This window comes from Salvelinus alpinus, chromosome 28, assembly GCF_045679555.1.
Source record: "Salvelinus alpinus chromosome 28, SLU_Salpinus.1, whole genome shotgun sequence".
NCBI classification, from domain to species: domain Eukaryota; kingdom Metazoa; phylum Chordata; class Actinopteri; order Salmoniformes; family Salmonidae; genus Salvelinus; species Salvelinus alpinus.
In genome coordinates this window covers 10,036,262-10,060,470 of record NC_092113.1, presented here as the reverse complement: position 1 = coordinate 10,060,470, position 24,209 = coordinate 10,036,262, and the positions used below count along the sequence as shown (strand labels likewise).

The 24,209-nt window shown below is 44.2% G+C and overlaps 1 protein-coding gene across 5 annotated transcripts in view; it reads right to left on the bottom strand.

Annotated features, from left to right (window-relative positions):
- acot7 (acyl-CoA thioesterase 7) overlaps nt 1-24,209 on the bottom strand; it is a 70,887-nt gene that overhangs the window by 17,477 nt on the left and 29,201 nt on the right. For 4 of the 5 annotated variants that reach the window (XM_071371545.1, XM_071371546.1, XM_071371549.1 and 1 more), the window contains 6 exons: nt 22,603-22,694; nt 22,384-22,498; nt 21,623-21,637; nt 21,346-21,432; nt 13,947-14,063; nt 984-1,168 (listed from right to left, as the gene is read on the bottom strand). In XM_071371545.1, coding sequence (XP_071227646.1) covers nt 984-1,168; nt 13,947-14,063; nt 21,346-21,432; nt 21,623-21,637; nt 22,384-22,498; nt 22,603-22,694 — 611 coding nt within the window. The remainder of the gene's footprint in view (nt 1-983; nt 1,169-13,946; nt 14,064-21,345; nt 21,433-21,622; nt 21,638-22,383; nt 22,499-22,602; nt 22,695-24,209) is intronic. The other variant, XM_071371547.1, reaches the window with a different exon arrangement.

The following is a 24,209-nucleotide window of genomic DNA, read 5'->3' as shown; positions in this document are numbered from 1 at the left end:
TAAACTAAGTTTTTATGGATATAAAGAAGGACATTATCGAACAAAAGGACAATTTGTAATGTAACTGGGACCTTTTGGAGTGCCAACAGAAGAAGATCTTCAAAGGTAAGGCATATATTATATCGCTTTTTCTGACTTTCGTGTCGCAACTCCCTGATTGAAAATGATTTGTTATGCATTTGTGTGCTGGGCGCTGTCCTCAGATAATCGCATGGTTTGCTTTCGCCGTAAAGCCTTTTTGAAATCTGATATGGCGGCTGGATTAAAAACAAGTTAAGCTTTATTTTGATGTATTGCACTTGTGATTTCATGAAAGTTTAATATTTATAGTAATTTAATTTGAATTTGGCCACTCTGCCATTTCACCGGATGTTGTCGAGGTGTCCCGCTAGCGGCACGCCTTTCCCAAACAGGTTTTAAAGTGTTTTTCATGGTTGCAAATGCGAGGGATGCAAATGCTACCGCAATTCAAGAATGACCCTTTTAGCTCCTTAGATGTACTGCCACACTCTCCTGGGCCCGTATTCATTAAGCGTCTCAAACAGGAGTTCTGATTTATGATCAGTTTCGTCTTATAGATCACAATGAATTACAAGGATAGGGGGCACCTGATCCAAGATCAGTACTCCTACTGTAGAGACGCTTTATGAATACAGGCCCTGGACTTGTTGGCTGATAGTCTTCAATTAGTGTGCAAACCAAATTGGTCACTTACACAAGACAATGCATATTCAGTTTGTAGCTGTTGGCTGAAATTCTCCTGACTGCCCACAAACAAAATCTTAGCCCATTGGAAATTCATGAATTGCATTTCAATTTACTTCCTGAACAGACTGAATTCCAGACGGAATTGACTCCAACCCTTCTGTTTGGTGTCTACCATAGAAATATAATTCCTAGAACATAATTCTATATCTATGGTAGGCACCAAGCAATGGGGTTGGAGTCAATTCACTTTTCTAAGAATTATATGTATATGGTACCTTCATAGGGGGGATGGGTAGAGGCTTGCCCTGCATGTCCAGGGAGATGTAGGTGAAGAAGGCTGTGACGGCCCGGTACTTCCCCTTCTCAGCCTCTATCAGAGGATCGGCGTCCACAAACACCTCGATCTCCATAGACTTGTTACTGGCGAATGTCGCCCTCCCCGAGACAGTTACCACACAGCCTGGAGACGAAGAAGGAACATTTAAGAAGGAACATGTACCCTTTAACATAACAGCAATACTGCAGCATGCAATTACCACACATAGCAAATTTGACGTGATATCTACATAAATAATCGCTACCTTCTTGTGGACATTGTTCAAAGGGAAGTTGAGACATCCCGCGGCTAGAGGATTTGTCAGTATTACAGCGATTTAGCCCATGCTGTGCATTACTACAAGTAAAATGTTGCCAATGGTATGACAATAATAGTCAGAGGAGTTGGCTAAAGTACAGGGTTCTGGAAGTGAATTAGACCTCTGAACCTGTGTTCCGGTTCAGATTTGCGAGAGATTAAAGTCAAACTATGAATAGGCACAGGAATTACAAGTTGAAGGTTCCAAGATGCCAGGCAACAGTTTAGAATTTGGCTTTGCAAGGCCGAAAAACAACAACACTGGCTTCGTTACATGTTTATTACAAAGTCATTCAATGACTTGTACAACACAATATCTGGTGCCTGTGCCTCTGAGTGAAAGATATCATGAAAAGTAAGAACACATCTTTATTTCTAAGCACTGAACAACTCAACTTTTTTAATGTTCCATCCACCCAGGGAATAATTAAGACTTATTTGTTTTTCATCCTTGTTCACTTTTATCTCAGCCAACAATGTTTAACAACTACAAAGTGCTCACAGCAGCATATCCTCCGGCACAAGATGACAACTAAGTGGGAATTTACATCTGGTTGGTTTTGCTAATGGTCTTTGTTGAGAACATAGACACTGAATATAATCGGTGCTGTAAAAAAAATATATATATTGGTTGACCACTTTATGGTGTATTAAGAAGAAAAATGTCGTTTTTATTGTTCAAAGTTTTTAAAGTAATAATTTTTTAATCAACATTTCAATGCATCCACAACATTCACAATAAAACTGAACGGAAAACATTAAAAAAATGTGGACGTGAACCTGAAAGGCCAAACAGGCAGTATATCTAGAAAGTACATCTGCCGCTGGCACTGAGACCAGAGACTTTGCACAGACGTGCGTCAACCATGCCAGGAACCACACTCGTCATCCAAAGTTTCCCTCTCACGTCTGCTCGCTTTGATCTTATCAACTCTGGATCTCATCACAATTTCACCTCTTTTATTTTTCCATTACACTCGGCCAGATGAGAGAGACAGCCTTACGAGACATGCCTCTCCTGTAATGCCTGAACTACTGAAAATACAGTCTATACAGTCAGGGGGCCTCAACTCGGCACCACGAGTTCTGATGGTTTTTGCTTTGGGTCTAGTACTGGTCTCAAGTGGTAAACACACTCACCCTAGATCTTTCAAATGGTCCTGATTCTAGTCAGTACAGAAACAGTGACACAAACACAAAAGTAGTCCAGTAATAGCCCAATGAAACCCTTCAACCGCCTAAGATCAATGTCCGCGCCCCTGCAGAAATCGAATTAGCGTCATAAAAACATCCCCGTCAAAATCTCTCTGTTTAAGTTAGCGATATCTGCGTCTCAATCCACCGCATCCGCCGATGTAACAGTTCCACATCTGCGGTGAAAGGTCACAGAGTTAGAGCGGTGTTTGTCAGACCATGACACAACAGCGAAAATCGGCCTCCTCACAAAATTGCTACACTTAGCTACACTTAGTCATTTACAGAACAGACGCTCTTGAGGCTACATATTCATCCTGGTCCCCCCGTGGGGAATGAACCCACAACCCTGGCGTTGCAAGCCCCTATGTGTAAAGGTGAGACTCTCATGAACACGTACATGTCGGTTGTAGGCCTCACAAGACTCGTCTCAAGGTCCCCCGGTACCAGGGAGATTATCAGATTATCTAAAAAATGAATGGCAGTATATATGGAGACTGTTTAGTGACAAAAATAAGAGGTTAAATACATGTAAAATAATATATATAATAATCATGTTTCCTGGTCTTTCTTATATCTCTCAGATATAGGTTAGACACTTCAGAACAAACTTCCTTTAGATTTTTTGGGAGGGACTATCTGTTGTTCCATCTAGTGAATTTGTTATTCAATGAGCTTGTATAACATCAAATACTTTTTAATATTTTTTTTTATAACTCAAGGGGTGTTAAAATTCTAAATCAAATAGCAAAATTATCCTTGGTACGACCTTCTTAAAACAATTCAATATAAACTCATCAAAAAAAGAAACGTCCTCTCACTGTCAACTGCGTTTATTTTCAGCAAATTTAACATGAGTAAATATTTGTATGAACATAACAAGATTCAACAACTGAGACATAAACTGAACAAGTTCCACAGACGTGACTAACAGAAATGTAATAATGTGTCCCTGAACAAAGGGGGGGTCAAAATCAAAAGTAACAGTTAGTATCTGGTGTGGCCACCAGCTGCATTAAGTATGGCAGTGCATCTCCTCCTCATGGACTGCACCAGATTTGCTAGTTCTGGAGGGAATGGCCCTAGCCCTCACCCTCCGATCCAACAGGTCCCAAAAGTGCTCAATGGGATTGAGATCCGGGCTCTTCGCTGGCCATGGCAAAACACTGACATTTCTGTCTTGCAGGAAATCATGCACAGAACGAGCAGTATAGCTGGTGGCATTGTCATGCTGGACGGTCATGTCAGGATGAGCCTGCAGGAAGGGTACCACATGGGGGAGGAGGATGTCTTCCCTGTAACGCACAGCGTTGAGATTGCCTGCAATGACAACAAGCTCAGTCCGATGATGCTGTGACACACCGCCCCAGACAATGACGGACCCTCCATGTCACGAATATCACCGAAGGTGGCTCCCCTTCCCGTTCGGGCGGCGCTCGTCGTCGCCGGTCTACTAGCTGCCACCGATCCCTCTTTTCCCTTTTCGTTTGGTTTTGTCTATTTGTTTTCACCTGTTCCTTTTTGGGGTTTTTGGGTTGGGGTTATTTAAGTTCGGTTAGCCCGCTTGTGTTTGTGCGGGCTTGTTACTGTTTATGTTAGAGGTGTACTCTGTTTATTGTTGGGTTTTCGCTGTCCGGATTTGCCAGTTGCACTTGGGTTTGGTATGTTACGCCTGTGTTCGGCGTCACCCATTGTACGTGTTCCTGTTTTGGACATTAAAGCGTTTTTTCCCCCAGATACTTCTGCTCTCTGCGCCTGACTCCACACCCATCCTCTTCGAGCGTTACACTCCACCTCCAAATCGGTACAGGCCTAGGTGTAACGCTCATTCCTTCGACGATAAACGCGAATCCAACCATCACCCCTGGTGAGACAAAACAAGGGTGCGTTCTCAGCCCTCTCCTGTACTCCCTGTTCACCCACGACTGCATGGCCATGCACGCCTCCAACTCAATCATCAAGTTTGCAGACGACACTACAGTGGTAGGCTTGATTACCAACAACGACGAGACGGCCTACAGGGAGCATTAGGTGAGGGCCCTCGGAGTGTGGTGTCAGGAAAATAACCTCAAACTCAACGTCAACAAAACAAAGGAGATGACCGTGGACGTCAGGAAACAGCAGAGGGAGCACCCCCCTATCCACATCGACGGGACAGTAGTGGAGATGGTAGAAAGTTTTAAGTTCCTCGGCGTACACATCATGGACAACCTGAAATGGTCCACCCACACAGACAGCGTGGTGAAGAAGGCGCAGCTGCGCCTCTTCAACCTCAGGAGGCTGAAGAAATTCGGCTTGTCACCAAAAACACTCACAAACTTTTACAGATACACAATCGAGAGCATCCTGTCGGGTTGTATCATCACCTGGTACAGCAACTGCTCCACCCATAACCGTAAGGCTCTCCAGAGGGTAGTGTGGTCTGCACAACGCATCACCGGGGGCAAACTACCTGCCCTCCAGGACACCTACACCACCCGATTTCACAGGAAGGCCAAAAAGATCATCAAGGACAACAACCACCCGAGCCACTGCCTGTTCACCCCGCTATCATCCAGAAGGCGAGGTCAGTACAGGTGCATCAAAGCAGGGGCCGAGAGACTGAAAAACAGCTTCTATATCAAGGCCATCAGACTGTTAAACAGCAATCACTAACATTGAGTGGTTGCTGCCAACATACCTAGTCAACTCCAGCCACTTTAATAATGGAAAAATTGATGTAATAAATGTATCACTAGCCACTTTAAACAATGCCACTTCATATAATGAGTAATGTAGGGTATGTAAACATCTCATATGTATATGCTGTACTCTATACCATCTACTGCATCTTGCCATCTTGATGTAATGTATCACTAGCCACTTTAAACAATGCCACTTTTATATGTTTACATACCCTACATTACTCATCTCATATGCATATGCTGTACTCTATACCATCTACTGCATCTTGCCATCTTGATGTAATGTATCACTAGCCACTTTAAACAATGCCACTTTTATATGTTTACATACCCTACATTACTCATCTCATATGCATATGCTGTACTCTATACCATCTACTGCATCTTGCCATCTTGATGTAATGTATCACTAGCCACTTTAAACAATGCCACTTTTATATGTTTACATACCCTACATTACTCATCTCATATGCATATACTGTACTCTATACCATCTACTGCATCTTGCCATCTTGATGTAATGTATCACTAGCCACTTTAAACAATGCCACTTTTATATGTTTACATACCCTACATTACTCATCTCATATGCATATGCTGTACTCTATACCATCTACTGCATCTTGCCATCTTGATGTAATGTATCACTAGCCACTTTAAACAATGCCACTTTTATATGTTTACATACCCTACATTACTCATCTCATATGCATATGCTGTACTCTATACCATCTACTGCATCTTGCCATCTTGATGTAATGTATCACTAGCCACTTTAAACAATGCCACTTTTATATGTTTACATACCCTACATTACTCATCTCATATGCATATACTGTACTCTATACCATCTACTGCATCTTGCCATCTTGATGTAATGTATCACTAGCCACTTTAAACAATGCCACTTTTATATGTTTACATACCCTACATTACTCATCTCATATGCATATACTGTACTCTATACCATCTACTGCATCTTGCCATCTTGATGTAATGTATCACTAGCCACTTTAAACAATGCCACTTTTATATGTTTACATACCCTACATTACTCATCTCATATGTATATACTGTACTCTATACCATCCACTGCATCTTGCCTAAGCCGTTCTATACCATCACTCATTCATATATTTTTTTATGTACATATTCTTATTAATTCCTTTACACTTGTGTGTATAAGGTAATTGTTGTGAAATTGTTAGGTTAGATTACTCGTTGGATATTACTGCATTGTCGGAACTAGAAGCACAAGCATTTCCCTACACTCGCATCAACATCTGCTAACCATGTGTATGTGACAAATAAAATTTGATTTGCTTTGATTTCAGGGAGTTGGTCTGATGGGAATCCCTGATGCTTGAGGAACAATAGAGGAGCAATAGAGAACAAAACAGAAAAGGCCCCTCCCCCCACTTGTGATGTCATGATTTACCTGGACTAGCTATTGAGATTAGCCTTTTGTTACATATACAGTGGGGCAAAAAAGTATTTAGTCAGCCACCAATTGTGCAAGTTCTCCCACTTAAAAAGATGAGAGAGGCCTGTAATTTTCATCATAGGTACACTTCAACTATGACAGACAAAATGAGAAAAAAAAATCCTGAAAATCACATTGTAGGATTTTTAATGAATTTATTTGCAAATTATGGTGGAAAATAAGTATTTGGTCACCTACAAACAAGCAAGATTTCTGGCTCCCACAGACCTGTAACTTCTTCTTTAAGAGGCTCCTCTGTCCTCCACTCGTTACCTGTATTAATGGCACCTGTTTGAACTTGTTATCAGTATAAAAGACACCTGTCCACAACCTCAAACAGTCACACTCCAAACTCCACTATGGCCAAGACCAAAGAGCTGTCAAAGGACACCAGAAACAAAATTGTAGACCTGCACCAGGCTGGGAAGACTGAATCTGCAATAGGTAAGCAGCTTGGTTTGAAGAAATCAACTGTGGGAGCAATTATTAGGAAATGGAAGACATACAAGACCACTGATAATCTCCCTCGGTCTGGGGCTCCACGCAAGATCTCACCCCGTGGGGTCAAAATGATCACAAGAACGGTGAGCAAAAATCCCAGAACCACACGGGGGGACCTAGTGAATGACCTGCAGAGAGCTGGGACCAAAGTAACAAAGCCTACCATCAGTAACACACTACGCCGCCAGGGACTCAAATCCTGCAGTGCCAGACGTGTCCCCCTGCTTAAGCCAGTACATGTCCAGGCCCGTCTGAAGTTTGCTAGAGAGCATTTGGATGATCCAGAAGAAGATTGGGAGAATGTCATATGGTCAGATGAAACCAAAATGTAACTTTTTGGTAAAAACTCAACTCGTCGTGTTTGGAGGACAAAGAATGCTGAGTTGCATCCAAAGAACACCATACCTACTGTGAAGCATGGGGGTGGAAACATCATGCTTTGGGGCTGTTTTTCTGCAAAGGGACCAGGACGACTGATCCATGTAAAGGAAAGAATGAATGGGGCCATGTATCGTGAGATTTTGAGTGAAAACCTCCTTCCATCAGCAAGGGCATTGAAGATGAAACGTGGCTGGGTCTTTCAGCATGACAATGATCCCAAACACACCACCCGGGCAACGAAGGAGTGGCTTCGTAAGAAGCATTTCAAGGTCCTGGAGTGGCCTAGCCAGTCTCCAGATCTCAACCCCATAGAAAATCTTTGGAGGGAGTTGAAAGTCCGTGTTGCCCAGCAACAGCCCCAAAACATCACTGCTCTAGAGGAGATCTGCATGGAGGAATGGGCCAAAATACCAGCAACAGTGTGTGAAAACCTTGTGAAGACTTACAGAAAACGTTTGACCTCTGTCATTGCCAACAAAGGGTATATAACAAAGTATTGAGATAAACTTTTGTTATTGACCAAATACTTATTTTCCACAATAATTTGCAAATAAATAAATAAAAAATCCTACAATGTGATTTTCTGGATTTTTTTTCTTCTCATTTTGTCTGTCATAGTTGAAGTGTACCTCTGATGAAAATTACAGGCCTCTCTCATCTTTTTAAGTGGGAGAACTTGCACAATTGGTGGCTGACTAAATACTTTTTTGCCCCACTGTATCAGGTGTTAAATGAGGTGAAAAGGCAACTGGGGGGTCAAATTAAGGGCTCAGTCAATCCATGTAGTGAGAGGGATCTCTCTCTCTCTCTCACACACACACACACACACACACACACACACACACACACACACACACACACACACACACACACACACACACACACACACACACACACACACACACACACACACACACACACACACACACACACACACACACACACATTCAGGGTGATGGATGAGGTGCAGAGAAACAAATTGAACCGCTGCCTCAAACTCCTCTACAGCCGCAAAACGGACTGCCAGATGGGATACATCAGACCAGGAAACTGACTACGTAGAGAACAAGTCACTTACTCTCACCCATCTCCCATCTCCTGCTAGGAAGGTAAGCCTGCACGCCCCAATGTGTCAAGGGAATATTCACCTAAAATCTTCAGGTGTCATATGACCTATATACTGTACATTGCAATTCAAAACGACCAGGTAACGCATACATCGCAAGTAACACATATATATTTACAGCCTTGACACTGACATAGTAAAAAATACAAGATAATTCCTGCTACAAACATTTGAGTATTATGGTGTTTTTGCAACGGAGTTCAGTGCTGTTTTGCGGACCAAAAACATTGTACACCATAAGTCAAAGTCCTGTATAAACACATCATTAATTGTGTGGGTGCAGAGAGTAGGCCAAGGGAACATGTGTTAGACATTGGTGGGACCACCCACAACTCATAGACCAATCAGCTGAAAGCTGCCGCGTTCAAAGCATGCCGGTTTATACAGTCTTTTTCCATCGCCGATAAGCGGAAACACCCCCCTACCTTGTGTGGGTTGAACCACGACATATTCCTGATGCGCTAGCATCCTGCTTGACTCTCCCGTATTGTAAATGTTCTCTAAAAAGACAAACGGTTGCATCCTGTGCGTGTATTCACCGGTGCGTGTATTCAACAGTGATCACACGGTCCGAACACATTGGTTTACGCGGGATGCTGCGAAGGCAGCTGAGTCAGTGACAGTATTGATTGCGTTTTTGTCTAAGAGAGGTCTAAGTGGGTCTCTTGATGGATGAGATGCAGAGAGGCACCATTTCGACTACACTCTCTTAATGCTAACAGACCACATACCTCTATGGCGGTCTCCAACTGATCCCTACATCGTGGGATGGGAACACCGTGCTTGATGACAACCATAACACTGGCATTACTAGAATAAATACACCACTGTGTATCTGGATCATGTCATAACACAACAACTTGCTCATTGCTCAGCCTCTAACGGCTACGGTTTTCCAAATCATAGCAAGAAATTCAGACAATTGCTTAGCTTCTAAGGGCTAGTACTTACCACATAACCAACTGTGAGCTCCTTCCATCCATGAAATCTTTATTTATTTTACTAGGCAAGTCAGTTAAGAACAAATTCTTATTTACAATGACAGCCTACCAGGGAACAGTGGGTGAACTTCCTTGTTCAGGGGTAGAACGACAGATTTTTACCTTGTCAGCTCGGGGATTCGATCCAGCAACCTTGCGGTTACCCAACGCTCTAACCACTAGGCTACCTGCCGCTCCTCATCAAATGCACCTCATCAAGTAACATGGCTTCCATGAGATACATGATGAAGAAACTTTTTTTGAAAACAAAACCCATCTCTAAAAGCATGAGCCTGTACAACTAAACAACCAAATAAACCCTGGAATGATAACACTGACGAGGGTTTTATAGGTTTCAAGTTAAACACTGTTTATAAAAGATTCACAAATTGTAAAAGCTCTGTCAAGTTCACATCACACAGATAGACTAAGGCAGGTCTTGTCACGTTCCTGACCTATTTCTGTTAGTTTATGTGTGTTAGTTGGTCAGGACGTGAGGTTGGGTGGGCATTCTATGTTTTCTGTTTCTGTGTTGGTTTTGGGTTGCCTGGTATGGCTCTTAATTAGAGGCAGGTGTTTGGCGTTCCTCTAATTAAGAGTCATATTTAGGTAGGCGTTGTCACAGTGTTCGTGGTGGGTGATTGTCTTCCGTGTCTGTGTCTGTACACCACACAGGACTTATGGAGTTGGGAGCAAGTATTTAACGGGGAAGTATACAGAATCACCCACCATACCAGAGCCAAGCAGCGGAGTCAACGGAGTAAGGGACAGGAAAAGAAGGAGCAATGGACATGGGACGATATATTGGACGGAAAGGGTTGCTACACTTGGGAGGAGATCCTGGCTGGTAGGGATCGCCTCCCATGGGAACAGCTGGAGGCACTGAGAAGAGCAGAGGCTACCGGAGAGAGGAACCGGAGCTATGAGGGAACGCGTCTGGCACGGAAGCCCAAAAAGCCCGTAAGTAATTCCCAAAAATTTCTTGGGGGGGGGCTAGAAGGTAGTGGGCCAAGGGCAGGTAGGAGACCTGCGCCCACTTCCCAGGCTTACCGTGGAGAGCGGGAGTACGGGCAGGCGCCGTGTTACGCAGTAGAGCGCACGGTGTCTCCTGTACGAGTGCATAGCCCAGTGCGGGTTATTCCACCTCCCCGCACTGGGAGGGCTAGATTGGGTATTGAGCCAGGTGTCATGAGGCCGGCTCAACGCGTCTGGTCTCCAGTGCGTCTCCTCGGGCCAGCATACATGGCACCTGCCTTACGCATGGTTTCCCCGGTTCGCCTACATAGCCCGGTGCGGGTTATTCCACCTCCCCGCACTGGTCGGGCAACCGGGAGTATTCAACCAGGTAAGGTTGGGCAGGCTCAATGCTCAAGAGTGCCAGTACGCCTCCACGGTCCGGTATTTCCGGCGCCACCTCCCCGCCCCAGCCTAGTACCTACAGTGTCTACACTACGCACTAGGCTACCAGTGCGTCTCCTGAGCCCTGTTCCTCCTCCACGCACTCTCCCTGTAGTGCGTGTATCCAGTTCGGTGCCTCCAGTTCCGGCACCACGCACTAAGCCACCTGTGCGTCTCCAGAGCCCTGAACACACTGTATCTTCTCCCCCTACTAATCCTGATGTGCTTGTCCTCAGCCCGGTGTCACCAGTGCCGGTACCTCGCATCAGGGATAGAGTAGGCTTTGAGAATGCAGTGTGCCCTGTCCCTGCTCCCCGCACTAGTAGGAAGGTGCTTATCCTTAGCCCGGTGCCTCCAGTTCCGGCACCACGCACCAGGTCTACAGTGCGCCGTATCCGGCCAGAGCCATCCGTCTCACCAGCGCCATCTGAGCCATCCGTCTCCCCAGCGCCATCTGAGCCATCCGTCTCCCCAGCGCCATCTGAGCCATCCGTCTCCCCAGCGCCGTCTGAGCCATCCGTCTGCAATGAGCCTGCAAAGCCGCCCGTCTGCCATGAGCCTGCTAAGCCGCCCGTCTGCCATGAGCCTACAGAGCCGTCTGCCAGACAGGAGCCGCTAGAGCCGCACGCCAGACAGGAGCCGCTAGAGCCGCCCGCCAGACAGGATCTGCCAGAGCCGCCCGCCAGACAGGATCTGCCAGAGCCGCCAACCAGACAGGATCTGCCAGAGCCGCCAACCAGACAGGATCTGCCAGAGCCGCCAACCAGACAGGATCTGCCAGAGCCGCCAACCAGACAGGATCTGCCAGAGCCGTCAAAGAGCCATGAGCGTCGAGAGCCGTCAGCCTGCCATGAGCGTCGAGAGCCGTCAGCCTGCCATGAGCGTCGAGAGCCGTCAGCCTGCCATGAGCGTCGAGAGCCGTCAGCCTGCCATGAGCGTCGAGAGCCGTCAGCCTGCCATGAGCGTCGAGAGCCGTCAGCCTGCCATGAGCGTCGAGAGCCGTCAGCCAGCCATGAGCGTCGAGAGCCGTCAGCCAGCCATGAGCGTCGAGAGCCGTCAGCCAGCCATGAGCGTCGAGAGCCGTCAGCCAGCCATGAGCGTCAAGAGCCGTTCAGTCAGGATCTGCCTGAGTATATCAGCCAGAAACGGCTATATACCCAGAACTGCCCCTCAGTCCAGAGCTGTCTCTCTGTCCGGAGCTGCCCTTCAGTCCGGAGTTGCCCCTCTATCCTGATCTCCCTCTCTATCCTGAGCTACCTCTATATTCTGATCTATCCCTCTGTCTTGTGCTATCCCTCTGTCTTTATCTATCTCTCTGTCCCGGTGTTGTCCCTGTCAGTGATGTTACCAAGAGGATTTTGTGGGGGTAGAATGAGGGTGGACATTTTTAGGGGGAGATGGAGGCTAGGATGGATTATGGTGGGGTGGGGACCTCGCCCGGAGCCTGAGCCACCACCGTGGTCAGATGCCCACCCAGACCCTCCCCTAGACTTTGTGCTGGTGCGCCCGGTGTTCGCACCTTATGGGGGGGGTTATGTCACGTTCCTGACCTATTTCTGTTAGTTTATGTGTGTTAGTTGGTCAGGACGTGAGGTTGGGTGGGCATTCTATGTTTTCTGTTTCTGTGTTGGTTTTGGGTTGCCTGGTATGGCTCTTAATTAGAGGCAGGTGTTTGGCGTTCCTCTAATTAAGAGTCATATTTAGGTAGGCGTTGTCACAGTGTTCGTGGTGGGTGATTGTCTTCCGTGTTTGTGTTATGTTTGCACCATACGGAACTGTATACGGTTTGTTCGGTTTATGTAGTCTGTTTCCTATTCGTGCGTTCTTCGTGTCTATGTAAGTTCTCATGTTTAGGTCAGTCTACGTCGTTTGTTATTTTGTATCATTTCAAGTGTAGTTCGTGTTCGGTTTTCGTCTTGTTTAATAAATATGTGTTCAAGCTTCGCTGCGCCTTGGTTCGATCCCTGCTCCTCCTCTTCTGATGAAGAGGAGGAGGACAGCCGTTACAGGTCTGGAGTTTCAGATGGGTAATTGCTGTTGAGCCAAGACTGTGACATGGCATATGGGTCAACAGTGTCACAGATTGGCAGTTTCTCACTCAAATTATGCAGATAGAATATCAATTTTTCAGAAATGAATGTGTCCCTCTGCCGGGTTGAATTGATAATGGCCTTCACCCAAGATCAACAGTACATCAACATTCTATGTGAAGGCTCCTATTGCATTTGCTAATCTGAGAGTATTATGGCTCAAGCAGAGAATAAATTATTCACTGTATTGACATCCCGGTAAGGGAACAGGAATTAATGGATTGTCATCAATGATTTATATCCTCTCACTAGAACAATAAGCAATATTAGCCTAGCCAGGAATAATGTACATGGGAAATAAGGTAAAATAGCATGTTTTTTACAGATACGGTGCACGGTGTATTGATAAACTAAAATGTGACACAGGTTAGCTAATCCACATGCAACATGCTGTTTGTCGAAGGTTGAAAAATGAAGGCAGTTGAATTTGACACATTCTCAGGTAATGGTGTGTTCTGAAGCTGTTAATCATCAGTTAGCAGGTTAGCCTACACTAGAAGGAGCGCCATGAAAGTAGCTGGGACGTACTGTACCGTTGCACCACAGCAGTCATGCTAATAAACATGTGAATAAATAAAATATATTTAATATAAAGCTGTAAGTAAATCTCCAATCAAGTGAATTACCTGTAATTATGCAGTATGTACTGTATATTATTTAGTATTGACACATTTTGTTCTACATTGCTTGTAGTAAATTGGAGGGGACCAAGGACTAAGATCTGAGGGACACCCGTATGGATAACAGTCCGTTTACCATTTCCTTACCTTGCATGATCTTGCGATGGAAGTTGATGGCATCCACAGAGGCGGTGACTATGTTGGTCTTGCAGTGTCGGGCTGCCACGATTCCGGCCACCTCGTCCATCAGTTTCATTGTCACACCTGGGGAGACCAGATAGCATGTGACTCCTATGTTGTCATTAAATCAAATCTTTCCTCTAATATAATTTCCCCCACAGTATATCAATAAAATTATTCTGTCTTTCATATACGGCATTGATCAGTTTCAGTGCCATGAGAACATGACCTACTTTGCAGTCTATTTTTCAGACCATTTAAATCACTTTTTTCCCCCTTTTTCACAATGTATTGACAGTTAGCTCATGAAGAGGAGGCACTAGGAATGTCAAAATGGAAGACTGGCATTGGGCCTAGTAAGAAAATGGAACAACTGCATTTGTTTCAGTCCATTCTAATCAAATGCATGATCTCTGATATCGATTTGGAGCCTCAAAATCAGTGGTGCGAATCTCTGTTGCATAGACAGAGAGAGCGAGAGAGAAAGTGAGAAAGAGATAGAGCGAAAGAGAGAGATTTACAGCAAAATAGAGAGTTAGGAGGGGTTGTACTGTACATCCATTGCTGATGATGCCAGATTGCTGTCGGCTGAGAGTGCACCGAGATAAGGGGAAGGGGGATGGATTTCCTGTGTGGAGACAGGATGTGATGTATGAGGGCTGGCAGACTGTCCAATCATGCCCTTCATGGCCACAGCCAGAGATTGATGCCGACCAGAGGTGTCAGCGCTGACAGGAAGATAGAAAACTCTGCAGAACTCTTGATACGTTCCCCCTGTGCCAGAGAGCTCTATGACAACAAATGGCCTATTCACACCTACTGATGCACAGACCTAGACACGCGTACCTACAAACACCTATGCACATGCACGCACACACATAGTTCTGATGAAGACCTAATTACAACGATCAGAACTTCAAGATTGTTTCTTGCAATCAGAATTTATTACGTAGCCTGGTTCTACATGAGAAGTGAGACGGCACAGCTCATTTTCTCTGCGAAGTACCAGACATTTAGACGAGGCCAAATATAGTCATTATGCTGGTAGCATCTTCAGTGCTGGGAAAGATGCAAAGCCACATTTGAGATTGCTTATGTAATACAGTACCAGACATGAATGCCTGTCACTATCAATGCTTCTCTTGCTGAGGAAACGTAAGCATGGGGTTCTAGGATAGTAGCCATAAGATAGAAACATACACACATCCAGTGGCTTTAAGCAGGTGCTGGAGATCAAAGAGAGCTATAAGTTCATCAAAAATACAAAGATACGTTTTGGCTCACTATGATCTATGCTACAACTTTGAGGTCTGAAAAGTGTTTCATGCAGCTGTTCATATGGGTATGTTAAAGCTGAGAGAACTAATTTTATTAGGTTGCAGCCTGCTGGTGTGCTGCAGTGTGCTTTAACTTGCCTGCAAGAGGTTGCACGTTGAGCAGACATACTGTAGATAGTCATGAATGGGGCTTAATGGTCGTTTTGGAACGGTAAAAAAAGTATAATCTTGCAAGGGTTGAGCCTATAGGCAACACGGCTACCTCCAAAGTGTATACTAGACCAGTGCTATGGCTCTGGAATAGGTTTGATGGCATACAGGTGTGAAAGTAACAAATTTTTTCATTTATATTTAACCTTTATTGAACCAGGAAGTCCCATTGAGGAAGGACATCTTTATCAATGGAGACCTGACCAAGAAGGGGCCTCAATACATGTCGTAAAAATAGACAGTATGTGGAAGGCCATTTACAGGAGAGGCAATACCATCCTTTACGTTCTCACCTCCCTCATCTTCACAATGGAAGACAGCAGGAAGCTGCCCTCTGAAAAAAAAAAAGTCCCTGCCCGGTTTCCTTTTTTCCCTTGTTTCTCCCATTTGATGTGGTTGTGTATCTAAAAAGGTGACAGCAGCCAGCGTGCTCTCAGTGTGTGGACAGGGGAAGTTATTATCCATCGGTGTAGGCTCATTTTCAATGACCGTGTGTGTGATGAAGCATCATGAGACACTGCATTGTTTTTTTCCCCTCTCAGCCCCACGTGAAAATTGATGGGATCTCACCTCGGATTGAATTTCCCCTGGGTCTAGGGAAATGCCACTTGCATATATTCAGGAGCTGTCGGAAGTCGTGTCTGTGCATGCAGCCGCCCTGCTGCTGCTGCTCACTGCTACCACTTCCTAGCGAGCCATTAATCAGAACTAAATGTAAACAGAACTGGATGTAAACAAGAACAAACTTAGTGTTTTTCTCTCAAAATACGCACGGTTTATTTTCCTACATGTATTGGTACCTTTGGCTTTAGGCAATGAAGTCCCTCTCTGCCTTTAATCAACGTTTATTAGAACGTTACAGTCCTGGAAATGACAGGGTTATCAAGGAATTCAAAATGGCGAAGTCAAATCTGTTGGAGTCAAGAGTGGGATTATACGCTGTATATGGCAGTTTTATGTCATGGTGTTTGTTATTCCCTGGTATTTCTTCCAATGCCCGAAATATATCTAATGTGCTAACACTATATTATGTTATCACTAATGCTAATGTCTAACACAATGTTATGTTATCACTAATGCTAATAGCGAACACTATGTTATGTTATCACTAATGCCTAACACTATGTTATGTTATCACTAATGCCTAACACTATGTTATGTTATCACTAATGCCTAACACTATGTTATGTTATCCCTAATGCCTAACACTATGTTATGTTATCCCTAATGCCTAACACTATGTTATGTTATCCCTAATGCCTAACACTATGTTATGTTATCCCTAATGCCTAACACTATGTTATGTTATCCCTAATGCCTAACACTATGTTATGTTATCACTAATGCCTAACACTATGTTATGTTATCACTAATGCCTAACACTATGTTATCTTATCACTAATGCCTAACACTATGTTATGTTATCACTAATGCTAATGGATAACACTATATTAAGTTATCACTAATGCTAATGGATAACACTATATTATGGTATCACTAATGCTAATGGATAACACTATGTTATGTTATCACTAATGCTAATGCATAACACTAGCACCTCCCATCGTTTAGCTTGAAAAAGCCCTGCGCCTGGAGACACATCATGAGTTTATACCTCCTCCACAGCCCACCAGACAGGAAATATCTTTCAAATGGAGAGAAAACCCATCTACAATGAAAAGGGAAAGGAAAGGGGGGTACCTAGTCAGTTGCACAAGTGAATGCATTCAACCGAAATATGTCTTCCGCATTTAACCCAACCCCTTTGAATCAGAGAGGTGCAGGGGCTGCCTTAATCGACGTCCACGTCATCGGCGCCCGGGAAGCAGTTGTTGTTGGGGGTTAACTGCCTTGCTCAAGGGAGGGAATGCGTAAGAGGTCAGTGTCTCGACTGTATATTTCAAAATATGGCAACAGACGAGAAGGGGGACGGAGCTTGTTGAGATACGACTGGCCTCTCTTTGGATTGACCTCCGACTAGGGCTGTGGAGGTCACAAAATTTCGTCAGCCGGTGATTGTCAAGCAAATAACTGTCGGTCTCACGGTAATTGACCGTTAATTAACAAACACATTTAGCATCTCCTGGCTTCCACACATAGCCTACAAGCCACTGATGTAGACCTTTGGAACATCTACATTTTAAAAAGTCTAATAAATCCATATAGCCTGCACCTTCACCATAAATCCATAATTTATTTTAGACAGGTCTAAAGAAGCATGATATGAAGAAAATGTAGTTTATTTCAGAAGAACAGAATAGCATTCTCTGAGTTGAAACCCAGGCTTTAGGATAACAAAGGGAGATCTGGGCAGCGCCAAGGTGCTCGCTCGTCTCCCATCAGCCGTGCCCACACTCATGGCCTCCCCAGGATGCTTAGTTATAAACACAGCACTCCCCTACGGACGGGGGTAAATAAAATCTCTCTCACTCTTTCTCTCTCTCTTTCTGTGTTTCTCATTCTCTCCGCAGCGAGTGCTATAATCAAATGGCTCAACCTGCCTCCTAATGAGATGTTACCATAGAAACAGGTCCCGTTAATGTTTTCGCAAGTAGCTCCCGAGGTCCTGAAAAGCCACATATTTTATGTATATTTGTCCGCTGTTTTAGAGTTTGCAGCTGTTTCCTGCATAAACAACTTCCCACTGGGCACAGATAACAAGTGGGTGCTGTATTCTACAAATAGCAAGTGGGCGCTGTCATGGTTACCATAAAAATTGCTTCGGCTGATCAAGGGCTGGCAGGAAACAGTGTCACGATACTAGAAATGGCTTCAAAGTTTCAGGGGGATATGGAGAGCAAAAAGGAGGGACAAACAAGGCTTGGATATATGTGTTTTGATCAACAGTAATCACCAACAGTGATTTGACCAACAAATAAATACATAGATATTATTGTTTATTTACATTCTGAACATTTAAGAGACACTTTTATAACAGACAGACTGACTCTAGCACTCAAGACAAGCCAAGGCTGGTGTTAAGTTGATTAACACTTACAGTAAATGACAGTTTGTGTGTGTGTGTGTGCACCCGTCATGTTGGTGATGAGTCAGGTCAATGTGTTTTGTTAGTTTCTGTATCAGCTTGAATTGAAGCAGAATTGAATTGATTGATTGATAAGCACACACACCCACACAAATATATATACACACACACACCATGGCCCCGTTAGACAGCAGGACTACATCTGATTGATGAATGCTACAATATGCCAAACAATTCTGAAATTAAACAAAACCTTCGAATCACCCATGTTTTTTTCCATTCATTTGTCTATTGTTTAATCAGACTGCCATGATCTCAAAGCCTGTGGCAGTCAACAGCTGTTTCCATGGAAACACGTGTAAAGCTTCCTAACACAAGGAGAGAGCTAGTGAGAGAGAGAGAAAGAGAATGAATGATGGTTGCCAGGGAGAGATATCCTCTTTCTTTCCTCTCACAGCAGCTGAGTTAGCCCTCAAGGATTTGAAAGCATTGGATTGGTCTGAGCATGGGCTAGAGAGGAAATGTTCACCTTCTTTACACCAGTCCATCTCTTTTAAACCTCTGAGGTTGGGAGTGAATGGATACACACTTTGGCGAAACAGAGAAAGGGAATTCAGCAGCACTAGTGTGGGGAGTCCAGGCTATGGACTGCAGATGGAAGTTGTTCTTAAGCAAAGGATCAGCTTCCCCTACCCAATTATTAACTTAATCCATTAGCTGATCTAAGATCAGCATCTAGGTCTAGGGGCAGTGTCCGCCTACTCAGAAAAACCTTTTGATGAGGCACTTGTCCTTGACCATGTAAACTGTGGCTGTGACATCCAGTTTGGCTGTGAGGAATAGACAGTCACGGCTCCCTGGGCTGGCCTAGTTTGAAGGACTTCTGAAGTCCAGACTCCACTCTGTCATGGATGGACCCCTTAGGCCCCCCTCTCACTGCCTGAGAGCCTTGTGCTCCCCATCCATCTATTCACTTTCACTGAAATCAATGGTGATTCATCTGCCCTGGACTCATCTCCTGAGTCATTAGAAATCAGTCATTAAAGATGCTGCGCAATCAAAATCATATCTTTTTTTTTTAGATAGTTAATTTAAACGGTGTTTTTAATGGTTTATTTTGTTCAGAAAGCAACAAGATTCTTCAGACAAAAACACATGCGCACACACACACACACACACACACACACACACACACACACACACACACACACACACACACACACACACACACACACACACACACACACACACACACACACACACACACACACACACACACACACACACACACACACACACTACATTCCAAGGCTTTCCCAGCACATGTACTAACTTTAAAACTCTGCATCAGGCAGCGGCTTCAACCACTGTACTATTAAACCCTGCAGACAAGCTTATTGGTATTCCCAACAACACTCCATAGGACCATCCCCGTCTAGCATGGAAATCCTGCAAGAGATACGATGAAAGAGAAAACCTTCATTATATGAAAAGAGGGAGGGAGTGAGAGCGAGAGAGGGGTAAAATGGCCCACGATGACTTTAGCTGTGTATGATGAGCGATCGATAACTGGCGGCCTGGGAACCTTGTTGCTCCTCATCTGTGATGTGCTCATTACCACAAGAATGGCCATCGGAGAGAAATACAGATCAGCGCACGGGAAAAGTTCTGTGTTTACCTTCTACAGATGGCCGGAGATGGTGTTGTCACGTTCCTGACCTATTTTCTGTTGTTTTGTATGTGTTAGTCGGTCAGGGCGTGAGTGTGGGTGGGCATTTCTATGTTTTGTGTTTCTATGTTTAGGTCTATTGTAATCAGCCTTATATGGTTCTCAATCAGAGACAGGTGTTTGACGTTGTCTTCTGATTGAGAACCATATATAGGTTGGCTTTTCACACTGTTTGTTTGTGGGTGGTTGTCTCCTGTGTCTGTGTATATGTTTTCACCATACGGGACTGTTTCGTTCGTTCGTCGTTTTGTTTTGTAGTAAGTACTTGTTCGTTCGTTCTTCATGTTTCATGTAAGTTCGTCGTTCTAGTCTGTCTACATTCGTTTTTGTTATTTTGTATCATTCCAAGTATAATTCGTTTTGTTCTTGTTAAATAAACTTCAGTATGTCATTTCAACGCGCTGCACCTTGGTTCAATCCCTGCTCCTCCTCTTCGGATGAAGAGGAGGAGGAACGCCGTTACAGGTGTTGAATATCAGATTTTACAGATACTGAGCAAAAAAACAACAACCTGCATTCACTTGCAGTCCTTTGAAGTTTCAATCTCTTTAAGCAACAGCAGATTTGAAAAGGTCTAACTGATAGTCAACGTGACACAGTGATAATGTGTCAGGTCAATGTTGTTGTTGTGCGACAATATTACATTTCCGTATTCATTTGCATTGATCGCTACAGAGGGAACGAAGAAATAAACAGAAAGGAGGAGAGAGAAAGAGACATGGGAAGAGGGGAAAGGATAGATAACAGCAGAGAGAAGAGAGAGAGAGAGAGAGAGCAGAGACGTGGGGGGCAGAGGGGGGGAGGGGGGAGGGGGGGGGGGGAGACACAGTTAAGAGGCTGATGTGAAATGTCTGACTTTTTAATTTGGACCCACTGAGGAATGTGTCCAATTAAGAGGCAAATGAGGAACAAGCGGCGGCGTCCATTTAGAATGCAGTTTGTGCCCTTTTCATGCTTCCCTCCTCGCTCACATGGAGTGGCTCATTAAGGACGCTATGCAGAGAACGCTGCTGAGGATGCTAGCACTGTCGTGATTACATAAGACATCCTGGCTGGATGCTGCTGCCTCTGTCTCTCCCTTCCTTACTCTCTATCCGGAATTTACAAACCCTTTAAAACTCTGTTGAATGACACACACACTAGTGATTGAGCGGATTTACTCACCTCCATGTACGAAGCCATGCAGCGTGCAGTCTGAAGGCCCCACCAGATGGATCAGACTGGACTGGCTAAAGCCGACCGTATAGGGCTCTGCAACACACACGCACAGACAGAAAAAGGTTGAAATATAAGTATTGAGAGACAGTTAAATGGCCTCAGTATTACTAAAATAACCAGGAATACTTTGCGAAGCGTTCAAGAATGGAACAATTCCATCCATCCGTCCCAATATCTCTGTGCTGACATGCATGCAGTCTTTTGAAAATCCATACAGACATACCTTTTGTTGTTCTGTCTGTGCAGCAGGTCAAACGAACCAGGAAAATCAAAATTAAATGGAGAAAGAAAAACAACATGCTATTTTACCCACTATTTTACTGTCAGATCAGCTATTCACCAGTAATACACACACTATTGAAATTATACCATACTTTGTACTACTTCGGTTTAAGCTGGCACTTCAACTGATCTTTACTTATTTACTAGGGCAAGAGTGATTTATGTGATGAAATGTATACTTTCTGGTGCCTACATCAAATACAACTAGTAACTACTTTGTGACGAGAGAGGCAGAAGCACCATGGCCAAACCAACTGAGCCATCACACTTTTACATTCATTTAGTTTACAACTAGGGGGAATTCAAACATGGTTCTCAAACAGAGCAATCTTACATTTTTGTCATTGAGCAGATGCTCTTATCCAGAGCAACTTACAGGCGCAATTAGGGCCTTGCTCAAGGACACATCCACAGATTTTCACCTAGTGGGCTTGGTGATTCAAACCAGCAACCTTTGCATGTGTCCCTTTTTACTAACCCAAAGCTCTTAACCCCTAGGCTAAACAGACTTTCTTCTAATTGGTGATATCTATGCTACTGCTCCAATTTAGACACAGGGTGTGTGTCCTCTATCTAATTCTATCTTTGCCATTATGGCAAATGTGCCCTCTATCCAAACCTTAGGGTTTAGATCGTATGGAGGAGATAAATCCCATAAGTCCTAGAGGTCAGAGGTCAGCAATAGGGGTAAGTGGTGTTTACCTGGGGCAGACACAGGCATGAGCAGCTCTCCGTTCCTCTCCTTCGTCTCTAGTCTTTCCATCTTCTGAGCTTCGTAGCGCTTCTTCCCCTCCTCCTCCTGCCCCGGGCTGGCATACTAGAAGGGACACACGCACGGTAACCATCATGTGAGGGAAATGCTAAACTAACCATAGGTCAGTGTCTAGGGTCAACTTCATCCTTCTCTGTGCATTGACATACCTTGATGGGAGGCACCTCTGTGACATTGTTCACGTTTTCCAGAGAGAAGGGGACATACCAGAGCGCAGCCCGGTTGGTCATCTTCGTAGCCCCTGTGAAAGTGAACATGAGTTTACTATGACATAGCATTTCATGCCCTCCCAGTTCTTCAAACATCTGCAGCGAGTGAAAGGTACAATCAGCAATTTGACATTATCAAACACAATATCAACAATAAGACTAAAATCTGCCAAGACAGCCTATTGCCTCTTTTCAATTAGCGCCCTCCTTTTGGAAGGAACTGTTAGTGATTTGTTTGTCAATGTTGATATCTGTAAGCAGGAAGTCACCCCGCTGTGTGTGAGGATGTCATATTGCTGAGTCCACTTTTAAAAATAGCAAGGACATGCCGCAACAAACATATAGGGATATGATAGAAATAACGAGAGTGTCACGGCCATCGTAAGGAGGAGACCAAGGCACAGCGTGATAAGTGTACATTGTTCTTTAATTATAGAACGAACACTGAACAAAACAAACAAAATAACAAAACGAACCGTGAAGCTAATGTCATGGCGATATCAGCTCCTTCTTGACGAGGTATTTTCAGTTCTTCGCTAACTAACTGCGAGTGTGTTTTGTGTGTGTGTGTGTGTGTGAGGGGGGGTTGACTTTTTGTTGTACACAACAGATGCACAGAGGAAATTGTAGGTGAGGTATGCAAAGATCCCACTCTTCATATCACATCGCTCCTGGCCATGCAACCTAATTAACTCAGGTCGGTATTCAATCCGATCAGGGAACTCATATGCAGAGTGCAACAGAAGAGCAGAATGTCTTTTGGATTATTAACATTATGATTGATTACCTTTATATGTAGCACTTTAAGAGTAATGTTTGAAAAGCGCTTTACCCATAAAGTTGATCATTATCCTTGCTGCGTTATCAGGGGCAAGTGCACACCTGTGCCATAAAAACCAGGACCTCTTAGCAGAAGCAGTAGTACATTGACATACAGGGAGGCTTCATTATTATCACCCAGACTGTTGTGATGAAGACCTCCCAATTGCATAATGATGTCATATCTAGGACTGTTCATGTGATCTGTCTAGATATAGACAGCATAGATATGAACTGTGCTGCACATTGTGCACCACATCACACTGAAACAAATTATGTTCTACTAATTCCCATCATCTTATATACTGAACAAAAATATAAACGCAACATGTAAATGCCATGCTTCACGAGCTGAAATAAAAGATCCCTGAAATTTTCCATACGCACAAAGAGCGTATTTCTCTATCAAATGTTGTGCACAAATTTGTTTACATCCCTGGTAGTGAGCATTTCTCATTTGCCACGATAATCCATCCACCTGGCAGGTGTGGCATATCAAAAAGCGAATTAAAGAGCATGATCATTACACAGGTGCACCTTGTGCTGGGGAAAATAAAAGGCCACTCTAAAATGTGCAGTTTTGTCACACAACACAATGCCACAGATGTCTCAAGTTTTGAGGGAGTGTGCAATTGGCCTGCTGACTGCAGGAATGTCCACCAGAGCTGTTGCCAGAGAATTTAATGTTAATTTCTCTATCATAAGCCACCACCAACGTTATTTTAGAG